We start from the raw sequence: 16,486 nt of genomic DNA, 5'->3' as shown, positions 1-16,486 counted from the left end.
AAAATGACGCACCTGCTTTTAAAATATCTAAATGAGGAGAGGTTCCATTCTTTGTTCCACAACTTCAAGGAGTGATTCTGGGATGCAGTCTGAGAGACTAGGTGTAGCTTGGATCATGCAGAGAAAAGCATCAGAGTCTGACTGAATTCCTGTAGACTCACAAACAAGGACAAAGCCTCCCTTTCCTCTGGGATGCTTTTCCTCCCTTCCCACAGGCCTTCCCCAGTAGTGGGACTCGCACACAGCTCAGACTTTCCTCTCATCCTCCCGAATTCAATTTTCCCATAAAGAAATGTTTCCCTAGGTGTGGAAGGCAAGTCTAATGGCACTGACAATCATAGAACCACAGAATCGTAGGACTTGAAGAGACCTCGAGAGGTCCTCTAGTCCAGTCCCCTGCACTCAAGGTAAGACTAAGTTTTATCTAGACCATCCCTGACAAGTGTTTGTCTAACCTGCTCTTAAAAATCTCCAGTGATGAAGATTCCACAACCTCCCTTGGCAATTTATTCCAGAACTTTCACCACCCTGACAGTTAGGAAGCTTTTCCTAATATCTAATTTACACTGCCCTTGCTGCAATTTAAGCTCCTTGCTTCTTCGACTGTCCTCAGAGGTTAAGGAGAAAATTTTTTCTCCCTCCTCCTTGTAACAACCTTTTATGTACTTGAAAACTCTTATGTGTCCTCTCAGTCTTCTCTTCTCCAAACTAAACAAACCCATTTTTTTTAATCTTCTCTCATAGGTCGTGTTTTTTAGACTTTTCATCGTTTTGTTGCTCTTCTCTGGACTTTCTCCAATTTGTCTACATCTTTCCTGAAATGTGGCACCCAGAACTGGACACACTACTACAGTTGAGTACAGCATGGAGTAGAGAAGAAGAATTACTTCACAGATTCAAAGGCCAATGACAGAAATTGCACTGACTGCCTTCTGTCTTTCCCTTTCTTCCTCCCTCTATCCACTACACCGTCTCAGGGAAGCACCACACATCTCAATGTCCATGTTCTGTTTTCAGCACTCAGCTCTGCATTCATACATAGAGGAATGTTGTGACAAACAGGGCAACCTACTGCAATCTCCTGGACAAATTGTATTGAATTAAGTTAAGCCTTACTCAATTAAGTGTAAGTATTTAGGAGTTCACTGTATTACAAATGCAAATGTTTACGTATTTGTGCGGGATTGCATGGAACTTCTTTAGGAGGAAGACATGATTAATGCAATCTCTGGGAAGCATTATTAACTTCAAAGAACTGCTTGGGACAACACATATGAAGTGAGTTTCCTAGGAAACATTTGGCAGGCCTTTAGAAGCTAAGCCCTGGCGAGAGAAACCCATTGTCTACTGATTACCTGCTCCTGGAAATTCTGGATCAAAGACCCCCCCCCCCCCCAAATGTATAAAGGATGGACTAAACTTTGTAATGAGAGTTCTTGTTCTGAGAAAAGGGTTTTATGAACTTGAAACCAGTGGAAAACCCCTATGTGGAGTTTGAAAGACTGTTCACCTGCCGGAGCCCAAGCTGGAGTTGGGGTAATCTTTGGTAAACTTATTATCATGTGTGTAGGTTCTTTTATTGATTTTATGATGTTTTCCCTGTATTGTTTTAACCTTAAGAATAAAACATGCTTGCTTAGAAAGAGCTGTGTGGTAGATTAATTGTGGTAATTACACGATTAACTATCTCTGAAGAGAAGTCAAAACAAGCCTGCTTAGGCTGCCTGTCTTTTGCTGGGGATATCACAGTGTAGGCAGGGAGTTGTGCAACCTGGAAATATCTTGGTCAAGAGGGAGAAAGGTGTGTTTTAGCCCAGGAGAGGTGAGGCTGAGATGCCAGAGCCTAGAGCGGGTGCCCTTTCTGGACGACAGAGGGGGAATGCAGGTGCAGTTTCTCTGAACTGTGACAAATGTATTGGAGTCAAGATAAGGCATGTGATTGTTAGAGAAGAATGATGCTGTGTTTCTATGTTTGTCAGTTAGGACGATCACTTAATTCTCACGTGCAATGAGATGAACCTAGGAGCTGGTTGAGTAGGGTTACTGCCGATGAATGGATGAGTGAATGGAGAATGGTATATTTAATGCAGTCCCATGATTAGTGTCTCAGTTTACTTACACCTAATCAAGGAGTGGCCTGCGGCCTCCTTTTTAAGAGTTGTTTTTTGTTTGTTTGTAATAAAAATAATGTGAGTGCGGATTGAGGAGACGGGAGTCACATTTTGCATAGAAAACTACAGCCAATGGAATGGATTGTCCTCTCATTCAGCACCGTGTACATCAGAAGAGCCTCCACTGGGTCTGATTCTCCTCTCTGTAACAGTGGTGTACATCAGGAGTGACTCCGTTGAAGTCACAAGTGGAAGGAGAGGAGAATCAGGCCCACCAAGCCTAGCCTGTAGGAACAACAAGCTAGGGTTGGGCTGGTCTGTGAGTGATACTGCATACACGGTACAAACAGACAGGGCAAGCGGCACTGGGGACCCCTTCTGGAATGCCCTTTAATCTCTGCCTGGCACATTGCATCGACTGTAAGTGCTATCTGAGAGCCCTCTACTCAAAAGCAAGGCTCTTTACAATGACAAAGAGTTAAGAAGCTCTCAGAGGCGGTTCTGTGAGAACATTTCTCAGAGGGCAGTGCACTTTATTTGAAACAATTTTCCATTCCATTTATATCTATATAATAGGAGGTGGCGCTGGGGTCCCAGTTTTCCACAAGACCCAGACTTCATTTCTCTGGCTGTGGATGACCCCGGTCAGCTGCCCTAAGAATAACAGAGGAAAGTTCAATGGGAGAAAAAGAGCCGCTCTTTATGATGTAAACTCCCAAATGCTGTTTCATGATGCTGATGGCATAGAATTAGCACTTGGAAATTACTCAGATCTTATTTAAATGGATCCTAATATAATGAATAATAAATCAATCACATAATATAAACAGATATATCTCCCCAGAAATGTACTTCTGAGAGAATACTAGGATTGGAAGGGATCTCAAATGGTGTTCTTCGGTTTTATCCCAGAAAGATAATTATTCATCAGTGATAAATGGTGTTACCCAAAACTTCTTGGGAAATTATTTTTTTTCTGTTTGAAATATTTTGACAGAAATTATATATTTTTTTCATTTTTGTTTATAATTTTCCTCACAATGTTTTGAGGTATTGTCAAAAAACTACAATAGAAAGTACTTATTTTTTCAGTTTTAGGGTTTTGGTTTTTTGATGACAATCCACATTTTTGGACAAAATTTGTTTCTCACAAAAATCTCCATGTCAAAAAGCTGTTTTACACAGAAAGAGGAAATTACTTACTTTGGGGTAAGCAGAGGTTCTTTGAATTCTGTGTTCCACTGTGGGGGCATACATGCCCTTCAGGCACACAGAGTCGGAGAATTCTTGCAAAGAGTGTCTGATGGTCCATCTATGTATCCTTGCCCACATCGTGTTTCCAACTGAGGGCAAAAAGAGCGAAGTGGACCAATCCCAGATCCTTTGCTACCCACAAATCCAGTAAAGGTCTGAAACAGAGGAGAAATACAGATAGGGACACACATCTCAAAAGGACCTCCACTGACCACAAGGCAAGTAACTTCCTCTTCTTCGAATACCAGTCCCTGTGTGTTTTCCACTGTGGGTGACTGAAGCAGTTTTCATGTAGGAGGATGCAGCCATTTGGAGCCATTTGGAGGACTGCTGTATCAAACGACACATCAGTGCTGGAGTTCTGCACTGGAGCATAATGTCTCATGAACATGTGGGTGAAACTCCACTGTAGCTGCCCTGAAAAGGTCCAGAAAAGGTACTTCCTGAACCAATGCCACTGAATTGCTTGGGCTTTTGTAGAATAAGTCATCACTCCACGAGGTGGAGGAAGACACAACAACTGGTACTAGAGCAGGTGTGACAGGGTGCTGGGCAAAGGATTGCTGATTCAGCCCTCTGTCAAGCCAGCTCCCATTTAGGGAAATAAATTGGCTGGAGATAATCTGGCCCTAATTGGGGAAGTAGAGACAGTTGCCATCTAATTAGCCTGGGGCTGCATAAAAGACTCAGGGGAAGGAAGCCAAGGGGGAGCGGAAAGAAAGGGAAAAGGCAAGGAGGGAGCTAGCTCTTCCCTTCCTCCTGCCTGCAGATGGTGAAGGACCAACTGTATATAGTTCAATGGTGACTTTGTGAACCTAGCAGAGGCAGGAGCCACGGAGGCCCTGCCAAGCTCTGCTACAGCAGGATACAGTCCGAGATCCATTTAGAGATCCTCTGGGAGTAAACTGCTTGACCTTGAACTCATTCTGCTACAGCTTGAAAGTCTTGGTGATTTTCTGAGTAGTCTTGTCCTCTGTAGATAGAAGGTTAGATCATGTTGCATGCTGAGAGAATGAAGTCTCTTCTCCATAGATGCATGTGGCTTTGTGAAAAAAAAACAAGTAAGTGGATAGGCTAGGTTATGTGAAAATCTGAAATTACTTCGGGGATGAATTTTGGATGTAGTGATACAGAGACTTTGTCCTTATGGAATATAGTGTATGGCAGATCTACCACTAGGGCACCCAGCTTACCTTCTGTGCTGGTTGACGTAATGGCCAGGAGGAATACAACTTTCACTGATAAGTGAGACATGGAACATGTAGCTAATAGTATGAAGGGAAGGTTCGTGAATGCAAAAGTACAAGGATTAAGTCGGATGGTGGATGGCATGCACTGATGGCTGCGAGGTAAACATATAGAACTAAGGGAAAGCCCAGCTATTTTGTGAGAAAGTCGCGGCCCAAAACAAGAGCAATATTATCGAATCATAGAATATCAGGGTTGGAAGGGACCTCAGGAGGTTATCTAGTCCCACCCCCTGCTCAAAGCAGGACCAATCCCCAACTAAATCATCCAAGCCAAGGCTTTGTCAAGCCTGACCTTAAAAACTTCTAAGGAAGGTAGATTCCACTACCTCCCTAGGTAACCCATTCCAGTGCTTCACCACCCTTCTAGTGAAAAAGTTTTTCCAAATATCCAACCTAAACCTCCCACACAGCAACTTGACCACCACTACTCCTTTTTCTGTCATTCTGTACCATGAGGAACATTCTAGATCAGTCTTTTAATGACCCCTTTAGCTAGATGAAAAGCTATCAACATCCCCCCTCATTCTTCTTTCTGCAGACTAAATAATCCCATTTCCTCAGCCTCTCCTATAAATCATTGCCCAGCCCCACTCATTTTTGTTGCCCTCCGCTGGACTCTTCTCCAATTTTCCACATCTGTCTTGTAGTGTGGGAACAAAACTGGACACAGTACCCAGATGAAGCAACCAATCTGAATAAGGGGAATGATCACGTCCCTCAATCTGCGCAATGCTCTACTTATAAGCCCAAAACAGTTAGGCTTCTTGCAAACAAGTGGCACACTGCTTGATCATATCCAGCTTCATCCATCTGTAACCCTAGGTCCTTTGTGCAGAACTGGCTGCTAGCCACTTGTCCCTAGTCTGTAGCAGTGAATGGATTCTTCTGTCCTAGTGTAGGACTTGCATTGTCCTTTTGACTGATCAGATGTCGTTTGCGCCATCCTCTAATTGTCTCGGCCCCTCTGGGATCCTATCTACTACCGTGTGCATATTACCGCTCCCCCAGTTTAGTGTCATCTGCAAACTTGCTCGAGGTGCAGTTCTGCATCTCCAAATCATAATGAAGAATATGACAGAACCGCCCGGACTGACCCTGGACTCCGCTTAAACGGCTGCCAACGAGACATAGAGCATTGTCCATACCCATGGAGCCCACGATCAGCCAGCTTCTATCCACCTTATTAAGTCCATTCATCCACCCATACTTCTTTAACCTTCTGCAAGAATACTGTGGGAGAACCGTATCAAAGCTTGCTAAAGTCAGAATAACATTCCACTGCTTCTATCCACAGTGCCAGTTATCTCCTCATAGAAGGCAATTAGGTTAGCTCAGGCATGACTTGCTCTTGGTGAATCCATGCTGACTGTTCCTGATCGCCTTCCTCTCCTCCAAGTGCTTCAAAATGGATTCCTTGAGGACCTGCTCCATGATTTTTCCAGGGACTGAGGTGAGGCTGACTGGTCTGTAGTTCCCCTGATCATCCTTCTTCCCTTTTTTAAAGATGGGCACTACATTAGCCTTTTTCCAGTCATCCGGGACCTCCTCCGATTGCCAGGAGGTTTCAAAGATAATGGCCAATGGCTCTGCAATCACATCTGCCAACTCCTTTAGTACCCTCGGATGCAGTGCATCCGGCCCCATGGACTTGTGCTCGTCCAGCTTTTTGAAATAGTCCTGAACCACTTTCTCCACAGAGGGCTGGTTACCTCCTCCGCATACTGTGTTGCCCAGTGCAGCAGTCTGGGAGCTGACCTTGTTCGTGTAGACAGAGGCAAAAAAAAGCATTGAGTACATTAGCTTTTTCCACATCCTCTGTCACTAGGTTGCCTCCCCCATTCAGTAAGGGGCCCACACTTTCCTTGACCTTCTTCTTATTGCTGACATACCTATAGAAACTCTTCTTGTTACTCTTAACATCCCTTGCTAGCTGGACTCCTTTCCCCCTCATGTTATTCTCCCGGGGATCCTGCCCATCAGTTCTCTGAGGGAGTCAAAGTCTGCTTTTCTGAAGTCCAAGGAATATGAGTGGACTCAGGAGATACACGTTGCTGCTGTGCCCAGATGGAAAAATGCTTCCACTTGGCTGAATAGCATTTCCTAGTAGAATTTTTTCTGCTATTATTAAGGATGATTTGTACAGTTTCAGAGCAGGAATGTTCTAGTCTTGATGCTCATCCAAAAACCAAGCCATGAAATAAAGCTCTTTGAGGTTGCCATGCTTGATCCTACCCTTCTCCTGGATCAAGAGACTGGGAAAGGGGTGGATGCTGATCAGAGGATGAGATGACAGTAATAGGAGATCTGGGAATCAAAACTGTCTGTACCAACTGGGGGTGATGAGGATGACTCAGACTCAAAGATCAGAAGGGTCAATCACAATAATTTAGTCTGACCTCCTGCCCATTGCAGACCACAGAACCTTATTGTGATACAGGGCCAGAAAGCGGTACACAACTAGCAGGTTAATTGACCCAGATTCAACCTTTAGAGACATATTGATAGATAATGATTGTGTTTTTGTAAGTTTACATATATATAGTTAGAGCTTGACAATGTAACCAAACAGTTCCTGTCTATCTCTGTATTCTGTTAATTCAGAGATCAAAAGATGTTAACATTTAGATGAACTGTGAATGTAGGAACATCACTATCTTGATTTCTCTTTAACTTAGTAGTAAACTATGTGTAAATGGCTGAAGATGGGTAATAACCTTATGCTAATCAATGTAGCTAATTATCAGTGATGCTTAGGAAATAAGTCTACTTCAAAGCCATAATGCTTCACCTGTTCTCACCCAAGGACTGCATACTGTCAAAAGGCTGCAAGAGAGCTATAAAAAGGACTTCTGGGCCCTGATCATTTTTACCTCAGATCTGCTTAAGCATCATCAGGGGAAGTCTGAGTCACAAGACTGTGGTCTCCAGTTCCATTCTGGTTCGCCCGGCTATTGGATATTTGGACATAGGACTATAATCTAGTGAACTGATTCTGGGAAGAACTCTTTGCAACTCTAAAGTTCACCATCTCTACTTTGAAACTGACCTAAGAACTCTATTCATATTTGTATGTATAATGATCTTTTAGCCAATACTCCCTCTCATTTCTTTTTTAATAAATCTTAGTTTAGTTAATAAGAATTGGCTATAAATGTGTATTTGGGTAAGAGCTGAGACATTCATTAACCTGGTGGGTAATGTGTCCAATTCTTTGGGACTGGTAGAACTTTTTATATGATGAACAAGATTTTCCGTAATCCTCATCACATTTGACTCGACTGTCTGGCTGGAAGCCCAAGGCTGGGTTGCTTTGAGGGAACTGTATTCCTGGCTTCTGGGTAGCCAGTAAGGTATTGTGGAACTGTTTTGTTGCTTGCTTGGTGAATCTAAGGCTACGTCTACACTACAGGATAAACTCGAATTAGCTTAAACTGATTTTATAAAACAGATGTTATAAAGTCGATTGTGAGCGTCCACACTAGGCAAATTAATTCAGTGGTGTGCGTCCATGGTCCGAGGCTAGCATCGATTTCTGGAGCAGTGCACTGTGGGTAGCTACTGTAAAATAATGAGGCCAATAATGTCGATTTCCATCCACACTAACACTATTCCGATATAGTAATATTGATTTTAGCATTACTCCTCTCATTTTGTAGAAGTACAGAAATTGATTTAAAGAGCCCTTTAAATCGATATAAAGAGCAGTATAGTGTGGACGGGTCCAGCGTTAAATTGATTTAACGCTGTTAAAATCGGTTTAAGAGCGTAGTGTAGACCAGGCCTAAGTATTAGAATAACCACCAGTTTCGGGAATTGTCTGCCCCATTCTTTGAAAACAGTGTTGATGGTTGTTGCTGACCAAGCAGGAATGGGGGCAGGACACACAATTGGTACCAGAAGGGTGAGGCAGGGTTCCCTGAGGCAGAGACTCTATCTAACAAGGAAAACACTGCTAAAACCTTTTATATTATTAAAAACATACTAACTATAAAGAACTATATACAAAATGCACTAATGGCAATCTTTGAAATATCAGATCTGAGAAACTGAAGGAGACTCTGGAGACGGGAGGTTCTGACCCAGGGCATATGGTGGTAAGAAGGAACCGGAGAGGCTGCCCTTTATGCCCACAGTTGGAAACATGAGGAGGGCAAGGACACACGTATGGACCAACGGACACTCCTTTCAAGAAGTCTCTGACCCTGGGTGCATGGAGCATGGGTGCACACCCACACAGGAACACACAGATGGACCCGCACTCAAAGAAAAAAATATATGTTTTGATGGAAAATTTTTGACCAGCGCCAGTGATCTCTAACTCAACAGTCTGTTCTGCCTCTGTTGCATGCTTTTAAGTCACTCCTCTTATGCCAAGGGGACTGTGACTGGTGCTAATGGACACACTCCCAGGAAGTAGCCCATTGCACAGTCACCTTGGGAAGGCCATTTTCAGACATGCCTTCTTAACATTAGAGTGTGATATTTTTCTTAATCCAACACTGCCTCTCCTGGAGAAAACTTTCCTATTCTGCAGCCTCCACGCCTTTCAAAATCACCTGGGTTCTTCGTCTCACACAGAACAATACAGAATGCAAATGACTGCTTTAAGAACCACAGGGCATTTTGGTTTGTGAAATCTGAACAGGAACCATGTACATTTTGGTGGATTTCATTTAAAAGGCAGGAATTCTCAATACCACAATCAAAACCTGGAAGCAGAGGACCCAAACTAAACTGTGTAGAAGACTTTTGTGCTTACAAGTCTGAAATAATAATAGATTAAAATTACAGGAAAATCAGTTAGGGTGGAGTTTTCAAATACAATCATTGTTGGCCTAACTCATCTCCACTGAAGTCAATGGAAGATTTACCACTCTTAGCTTCCACTTCACTAGTATCTGTCTGGCAAGCGATGCTAAACAGCCCTTGCTCTCCACTCACTTCAGGTTTCTTTACAGGCTAAGTCTCCATGTAAAAATCTCACCTACACATCATATTCACTGTCATCCTCCTTGAGGGCTTGAAGGGCATGGGCTACATTTAACCCAAATGGCTTACCTTAAAGTCTTGAGAAATAAAGCATCTAATTAGCACAACTGCTATTCTTGGCCACAGCGCTGTAAATATATCGCTTTCAGCTGGCAAGTTTTTAGTCATGAATGAATGCATTCTGGAGTCCCACCTTTGAAAGCACCAGAAAAGATTCCAGTTGCATTGCAACGTGTATTGCTTTGGTACTTGCCATTCGTGTCATTTAGCTGACTCTTTCTTTTCTTTCCCATAACCCTCTACAGCTGTCTCCAGTTTGTCTCCATGAAGTTCTCAGAGAATGGAAACAGAACTGAGTTAATACATCCTTCCCAGTGAACAGCCAGGAATGAAAAAAGACTGTCCCTGGAAAACTACTCATCCAGGCACGTTTTATCCTCGTGATAATTTTCCTGAATTGAAACCAATTTTCTCACTACGAAACACAGCACCTGACATTAGACAACTTAGATTTATCACATTAAATCTGTTAGTTATATGCTTTATTAACAATTGTGTCTCACTCTTCCCCGCATCAGCCAGGGTCCCTTCAATTCTGGACTCACTGAGCTAGGAAAGAGTCCGATCTGACCCTTCTAAGCAGAAAGGCATGGGTATTTATAGTGTGCATATACAGAGCACTTTACAAACACTTTATTCATTCTACTCTAGCTTTTCACTCATATGGGAAAATTTACTTTCATTCTACACAAACCTGGTGGAATCACATTCGTCACTCTGTCACAGATGCCAAACTGCTGATTTTTTACTGGGATAGGTCCATTTGGTTTTTGTAAGCAGCAGTAAGAATGTCTGATTCTGCTTAGGAGAAATTGTGAAAGGTAGAGTAGGAGATAGAAAAACAAACAGATTGAGGGTGAGGAAAAAAAGGAGCAAAAATGGGGGAAAGAGAGAAAGTGAATGCAACATACAGACTATATGCTTTAAGACAGCCACGTGTCCCAACCAAAGGTTAGGTTTCCACTATCTTGATTACACAGCACAGGCTGTCCTCTTGCGTGAATATTTTGTTTAATTTACTCACTCTTGAAATTAACCATGTAATTAAAACACCTATTTTATGTATTAAAAAATAGAGACGTTAACAAAACTTCCAACTCCACAAGATTTCTCCATCTTCTGATTGTGCAGATAATAAATTAAGTGTTGCCAATGCAAAAGCCACTTACTGGAAATACATTTCATAGAAAGGATTCTCAAAAAGGCAGAACTATACCCTAAATCGTAAAATAACAGAAGATTAGGGTTGGAAGAGACCTCAGGAGGTCATCTAGTCCAACCCCCTGCTCAAAGCAGGATGAATCCCAACTAAATCATCCCAGCCAAGACTTTGTCAAGCCGGGCCTTAAAAACCTCTAAGGATAGAGATTCCACCACCTTCCTAGGTAACCCATTCCAGTGCTTCACCACCCTCCTAATGAAAAAGTTTCTCCTAATATCCAGCCTAGACCTCCCCCACTGCAACTTGAGACCATTACTCCTTGTTCTGTCATCTGGAACCATTGAGAATAGCCAAGCTCCATCCTCTGTGGAACCCCCCTTTCAGGTAGCTCATGGCTCCTGTCAAATCCCCCCTCACTCTTCTCTTCTGCAGACTAAATAACCCCAGTTCTCTCAGCTTCTCCTCATAAGTCATCCCCCTAATCATTTTCGTTTCTCTCTGTTGGACCCTGTCCAATTTGTCCACATCCTTTCTGTAGTGGAGCAGTGGCCCAAAACTGGATGCAATACTACCCATGTGGCCTCACCAGTGCCTAATAAAGGGGAGTAATCACTTTCCTCGATCGGCTGGCAATGCTCCTACTAATGCATCCCAATATGCCATTAGCCTTCTTGGCAACAAGGGCACACTGACTCATATCCAGCTTCTTGTCCACTGTAATCTCCAGGTCTTTTTCTGCAGAACTGCCACTTAGCCAGTTGATCCCCAGCCTGTAGCAGTGCATGGGATTCCTCCATCCTAAGTGCAGGACTCTGCACTTGTCCTTGTTGAACCTCATCAGATTTCCTTTGGCCCAACCCTCCAACCTGTCTAGGTCAATCTGGACCCTATCCCTATCCTCCAGCTTATATACCTCTCCTTTGAGTTTAGTGTCATCTGCAAACTTGCTGAGGGTGCAATCCATCCCATTATCCAGATTATTAATGAAGATGGTGAACAAAACCAGCCCCAGGACTGACCCCTGGGCACTCTGCTTGATACCGGCTGCCAACTAGACATCAAGCCATTGATCACTACCCGTTGAGACTGACGATCTAACCAACTTTCTACCCACCTTATAGTCAATTCATACTTCTTTAAGTTGCTGGCAAGAATACTGTGAGAGACCGTATCAAAAGCTTTGCTAAAGTCAAGGTATATCATGTCCACCACTTTCCCCATATCCACAGAGCCAGTTATCTCATCATAGAAGATAATCAGGTTGGTCAGGTATGACTTGCCTTTGGTGAACCCATGCTGACTGTTCCTGATCACCTTCCTCTCCTCCAAGTGCTTCATAATGGATTCCTTGAGGATCTTCTCTATGATTTTTCTGGGGACTGAGGTGAGGCTGACTGGCCTGTAGTTCCCTGGATTCTCCTCCTTCCCTCTATACTCCTCCTTAGTCATCTGTTCAAGTTTCACATCTTGTAAGCTTCCTTTTTGTGTTTAAGCTCACCTAAGATTTCTCTGTTATGCCAAGCTGGTCGTCGGCCATATTTGCTACTCTTTCTACACATCGGGATGGTTTGTTCCTGTGCTTTCAATAAGGCTTCTTTAAAGTAGAGCCAGCTCTCCTGGACTTCTTTCCCCCTAATATTTGCCTCCCTGGAGATCCTGGCCATCAGTGAAGTCCAGGGTCCGTATTCTGCTGCTCTCCTTTCTTCCTTTTGTTAGGATCCTAAACTCAACCATGTCATGGTCACTGCTGCCCAGGTTGCCACCCACTTCTACTCCCCCTACCAATTCTTCTGTTTGTGAGCAGCAGGTCAAGCGGTGCACGGCCACTAGTTAGTTCCTCCAGCACTTGCACCAGAAAGGTTCCCCCAACACTCACCAAAAACTTCCTGGATTATCTGTGCACGGCTGTATTGCTCTCCCAGCAGACATCAGGGTGATGAAGTCCCGCATGAGAATCATGGCCTGTGATCTGGAAATTTCTGTTAGTTAGTCTAAAGAAAGCCTTGTCTGCCTCATCCTCCTGGTCTAGTGGTCTATAGCACACGGCCACCATGACATCACCCTTGTTGCTCTCGTCTCTAAACTTAACCCAAAGACTCTCAACAGGCTTTTCTCCAGTTTCATTCCGGAGCTCTGAGCAATCATACAGTAGAACTTGTCCACCTTTTCTCCCCCACTTGTCCTTCCTGACCAGTTTATACCCATTGTGACAAAGTTCCTCCTCTACCTTGGTGGGTCCTCCGCTTATTGGCAGATTTGTTCACCTCAGGGATCTTCCCCTCTTGTGGAACCCACAGTCTGGGTCAGCTCCTCCTGTGTCTGATCAGGAGTTGGGAGGAACCCAGGCCCGCCCTCTACTCCGGGTTCCAGCCCAGGGCCCTGTGGATCGCAGCTGTGCCTATAGTGCCTCCTGTAACAGCGGCAATGCAGCTTACAACTTCCCTGGGCTACTCCCCATGGGCTTTCCTCCAAACATCTTCTTTATCCGCCACCACAGAACTCTCCTCCTGGTGGCTGATCAACACTTGTCCTCACTCAATCCTCCAGCAGTACACTCTCTCACTCTCAGCTCCTTGCCTTCTTGCTTCCAGCTCCTCACACACGCCTCCTTCTCCTCTGGCCTCCTGCATCTGCCTGACTCGAGAAAACATGCAGCTCAGCTTTTTTAACCCAGGTGCCTCTGATTAGCCTGCCTTGATTGGCTGCAGGTTGTTCTACATTAAGTAGCTCTCTCTACTCTACTGCCTTCTAGAAAGATCTTAATTGGCTCCAGGTGCCTTGATTAACCTGGAGCAACAGGCATTTGGTTACCAGGGTACTAGGGATTTGTTTAGCCTGGGGCTAACATACCTGTTTCTCAGTACTTTACTGTAGCCATCTGGCCTTGCCCCATCACACCATCCATGACAGTGCTCCAATCATGTGAGTTACTCCACCAAGTCTCTATTATTCCAATTACAATAGCCTTAATGTAAAGCAAACATTGTATAGAACAGACTGTAACAATTTGGTTTTGTACTGATAAGGTCAGTTATCACTTATAAGATTCTATGGGCTGATCCAGCTCCAGTGAGATCAATGGGAGTCTTTCTATTGTTCTTCAATGGGCATTGAGCCCAGTCCTTTATCAGCACTTGAGAATTCTCTTTGATCAATATGTTTGTTTCTCAGTGAGTAGAGGAAAGGATCCAAGCCCATATATGTCTGCAGATTCCCTTAACTTCTTTTTAGCTTTGTAATGAGTTATTTGTATTACGACAGTGCTCATATGTGCGAGGTACTATATAGATATATATCAGGGGTCGGCAACCTTTCAGAAGTGGTGTGCCGAGTCTTCATTTATTCACTCTAATTTAAGGTTTCGTGTGCTAGTCATACATTTTAACGTTTTTAGAAGGTCTCTTTCTGTAAGTCTATAATGTATAACTAAACTAGTGTTGTATGTAAAGTAAATAAGGCTTTTAAAATGTTTAAGAAGCTTCATTTAAAATTAAATTAAAATGCAGAGCCCACTGGACCGGTGGCCAGGACCCAGGCAGTGTGAGCGTCACTGAAAATCAGCTTGTGTGCCGCCTTCGGCACGCGTGCCGTAGGCTGCCTACCCTTGATATATATAAAGACACAGTACATGCTCTGAAGCACATAAAGTCTCTTTCCCTGCTCCAAAGAAATAATAGTCATTAAATCCTACATCTCACGTAGTTTTGAAGAAGCCTCTGGTTTCCAGTGTGTTGTTCATTATTTTTCTTTGCAACTGTAGGAATGTATCTTTTCTGCAAGGTTGTCAATATGTACAACAAATATAGGTTGGAAGAGAGAGCAGGATTTATTCATTTAATGCTGAATTTCAAAAGTGAGGTTGCAGAAAACGTTACACAGCATTTTTTGTACCATTAGTTTGGAAACGGATGTATATAAATCTGTGCATGTCCTTAGTATAGACACAGTTATATGCATATAAAGGTACTTATATAGCTATAGCTTATTACTTTAATGTAAGCTATGGCAGGTTAGTACTAATAGCTATGGTGACTGGTGGGTCCGACAGCAGTTACATGTTTGGTATTTGCTGCAATTCTGCAGAGCTCACAAAATGGATGATAAAAAGGTCAGGGTTCAGGGAATCTTGCAGAGCAGCTGCCCATGCTGTAGCTGTTGTGTAGAATGTGTTCAGTCTTCGTGGTCTAGCAGCACATTCACTTGAGGAACAGATAATTCTGGGCCTGTGTACATAGGGACATCCAGGAAAATTAATCGAAATTAACTAAAGGTGTGAATTCATTCAGAATTAAAGTTAAATTCCAACATGAATTAAATTAAACTGAATTAAGGCCCCTTTAATTCTGATCCAGATAGGGACTTAATGAGGATTAAGTAAAACACTTCAAATTCACAGCTTAATTTGGATTAATTTTCCTGGATGTTGCCATGTAGACAAGCCCTCTGTTACATGATGTAAAGGATGCATGAAACTGCTGCCTTAGGTAGGGGGCAGAGCTGTAAACAATTTTTGGGTTTCTCATTTTATGGTATCAAGTTGGCAAGAAAAGAAAAACATTCCGTAAAATGCTGTGAATTTTGTGAAAATATTTGCAGGACCAAATTCTGCCAAGTCCATACAACACTCCACAGTGCACACACATATGCTTGCTGGCTGGCATGCTCTCTGTAATGATATTTATTAAACATTTGTGGATTTCCTGATTAAAAAACATGCGAAAGAGCAATGCCAAAGAGTGACTCTTGGGTGAAATTGACAAGATGCCAGAATTTGGAGAAACAGAGAGACCACATATCCATTCTTTTGTTACCACGGCAATCCCTCCAAGTCAGGACTGAAATGCATTTGTGGGGGAAACTTACACTGACACTGCCAGCACCTATTCTAGAGATAAAGAGAGTCCTTTAGTCCTGCATTCAAGAACATTTCACCAGCACCAAATTAATATAAAACACTTCCCATGTATGTATTTTTTTTCTTTAAAATAGAATTGCTATGGTCTCTAATTTTCTCTAGACTGTAATCGTAACTGTGCAATGCTTCACAGCTGTTGAAATACTGTGTTATGCACGGAAATGGGCTGACTTGTAGCTACAGTCCTGGTATATTTCCAGCACATACTGGAGTCATGCCATGATGCAACCAGAACACTTAAGAGCCTAGCCAGCTCTTAGATAAGGAACCCTGGTATCAGTATGTGCCTCAAAGAACTGACCCCACTTCTGCATAATGAGACATTACAAGTTGTGCGACCCTATGCTGCATACAACCCTATAACCTTCTATTTACATCCGCATGGGGTAGTGACCATTGCACCAATCTGTGTGTAGGAGGGTAGCAGCATAATCCTTAATTTATTTCCAGACTCAGCTATCACACTTTAATGAAGGTTTTCTAATGAGCTGTTTAAATAGTAATTAGAGGCCAACACTGAAGAGGGAGATAAAGTCTGCGGGTATCTAACTCTGCAGGGAAGGACCTGATAAGAAAGAACTGAATGATTTTTCTTCTGGGATCAAATCCAAACAGCAATTATCCCCTTGATATCATGCTGTTTAAACAGGAACAGATTGAAAAAAATATTTTACAGTGGCTGGTGATGAATGGGCTACTTTCCCATCATTTTACTAGAAAATGACTGTTTTTTTCACCAGTACCT

At 43.0% G+C, this 16,486-nt stretch overlaps 1 protein-coding gene across 8 annotated transcripts in view; it reads right to left on the bottom strand.

Annotated features, from left to right (window-relative positions):
* Positions 1 to 16,486, bottom strand: part of EXD3 (exonuclease 3'-5' domain containing 3) — a 606,819-nt gene that overhangs the window by 180,090 nt on the left and 410,243 nt on the right. The window contains exon 21 of one of the 8 annotated variants that reach the window (XM_032803104.2): positions 3,334 to 3,520. The exons of the other annotated variants lie outside the window; for them this stretch is intronic. Within the exon in view, the coding sequence (XP_032658995.1) occupies positions 3,374 to 3,520 (147 nt within the window). The 3' untranslated portion in view covers positions 3,334 to 3,373. Of the gene's footprint in view, positions 1 to 3,333; positions 3,521 to 16,486 lie in introns of those variants that run through there. 8 annotated transcript variants of the gene reach the window in all.

Source organism: Chelonoidis abingdonii, chromosome 24 (assembly GCF_003597395.2).
Source record: "Chelonoidis abingdonii isolate Lonesome George chromosome 24, CheloAbing_2.0, whole genome shotgun sequence".
Lineage (NCBI taxonomy): Eukaryota > Metazoa > Chordata > Testudines > Testudinidae > Chelonoidis > Chelonoidis abingdonii.
Note: the sequence above shows the minus strand (reverse complement) of the source record. Positions and strands in the feature narration are given on the sequence as shown.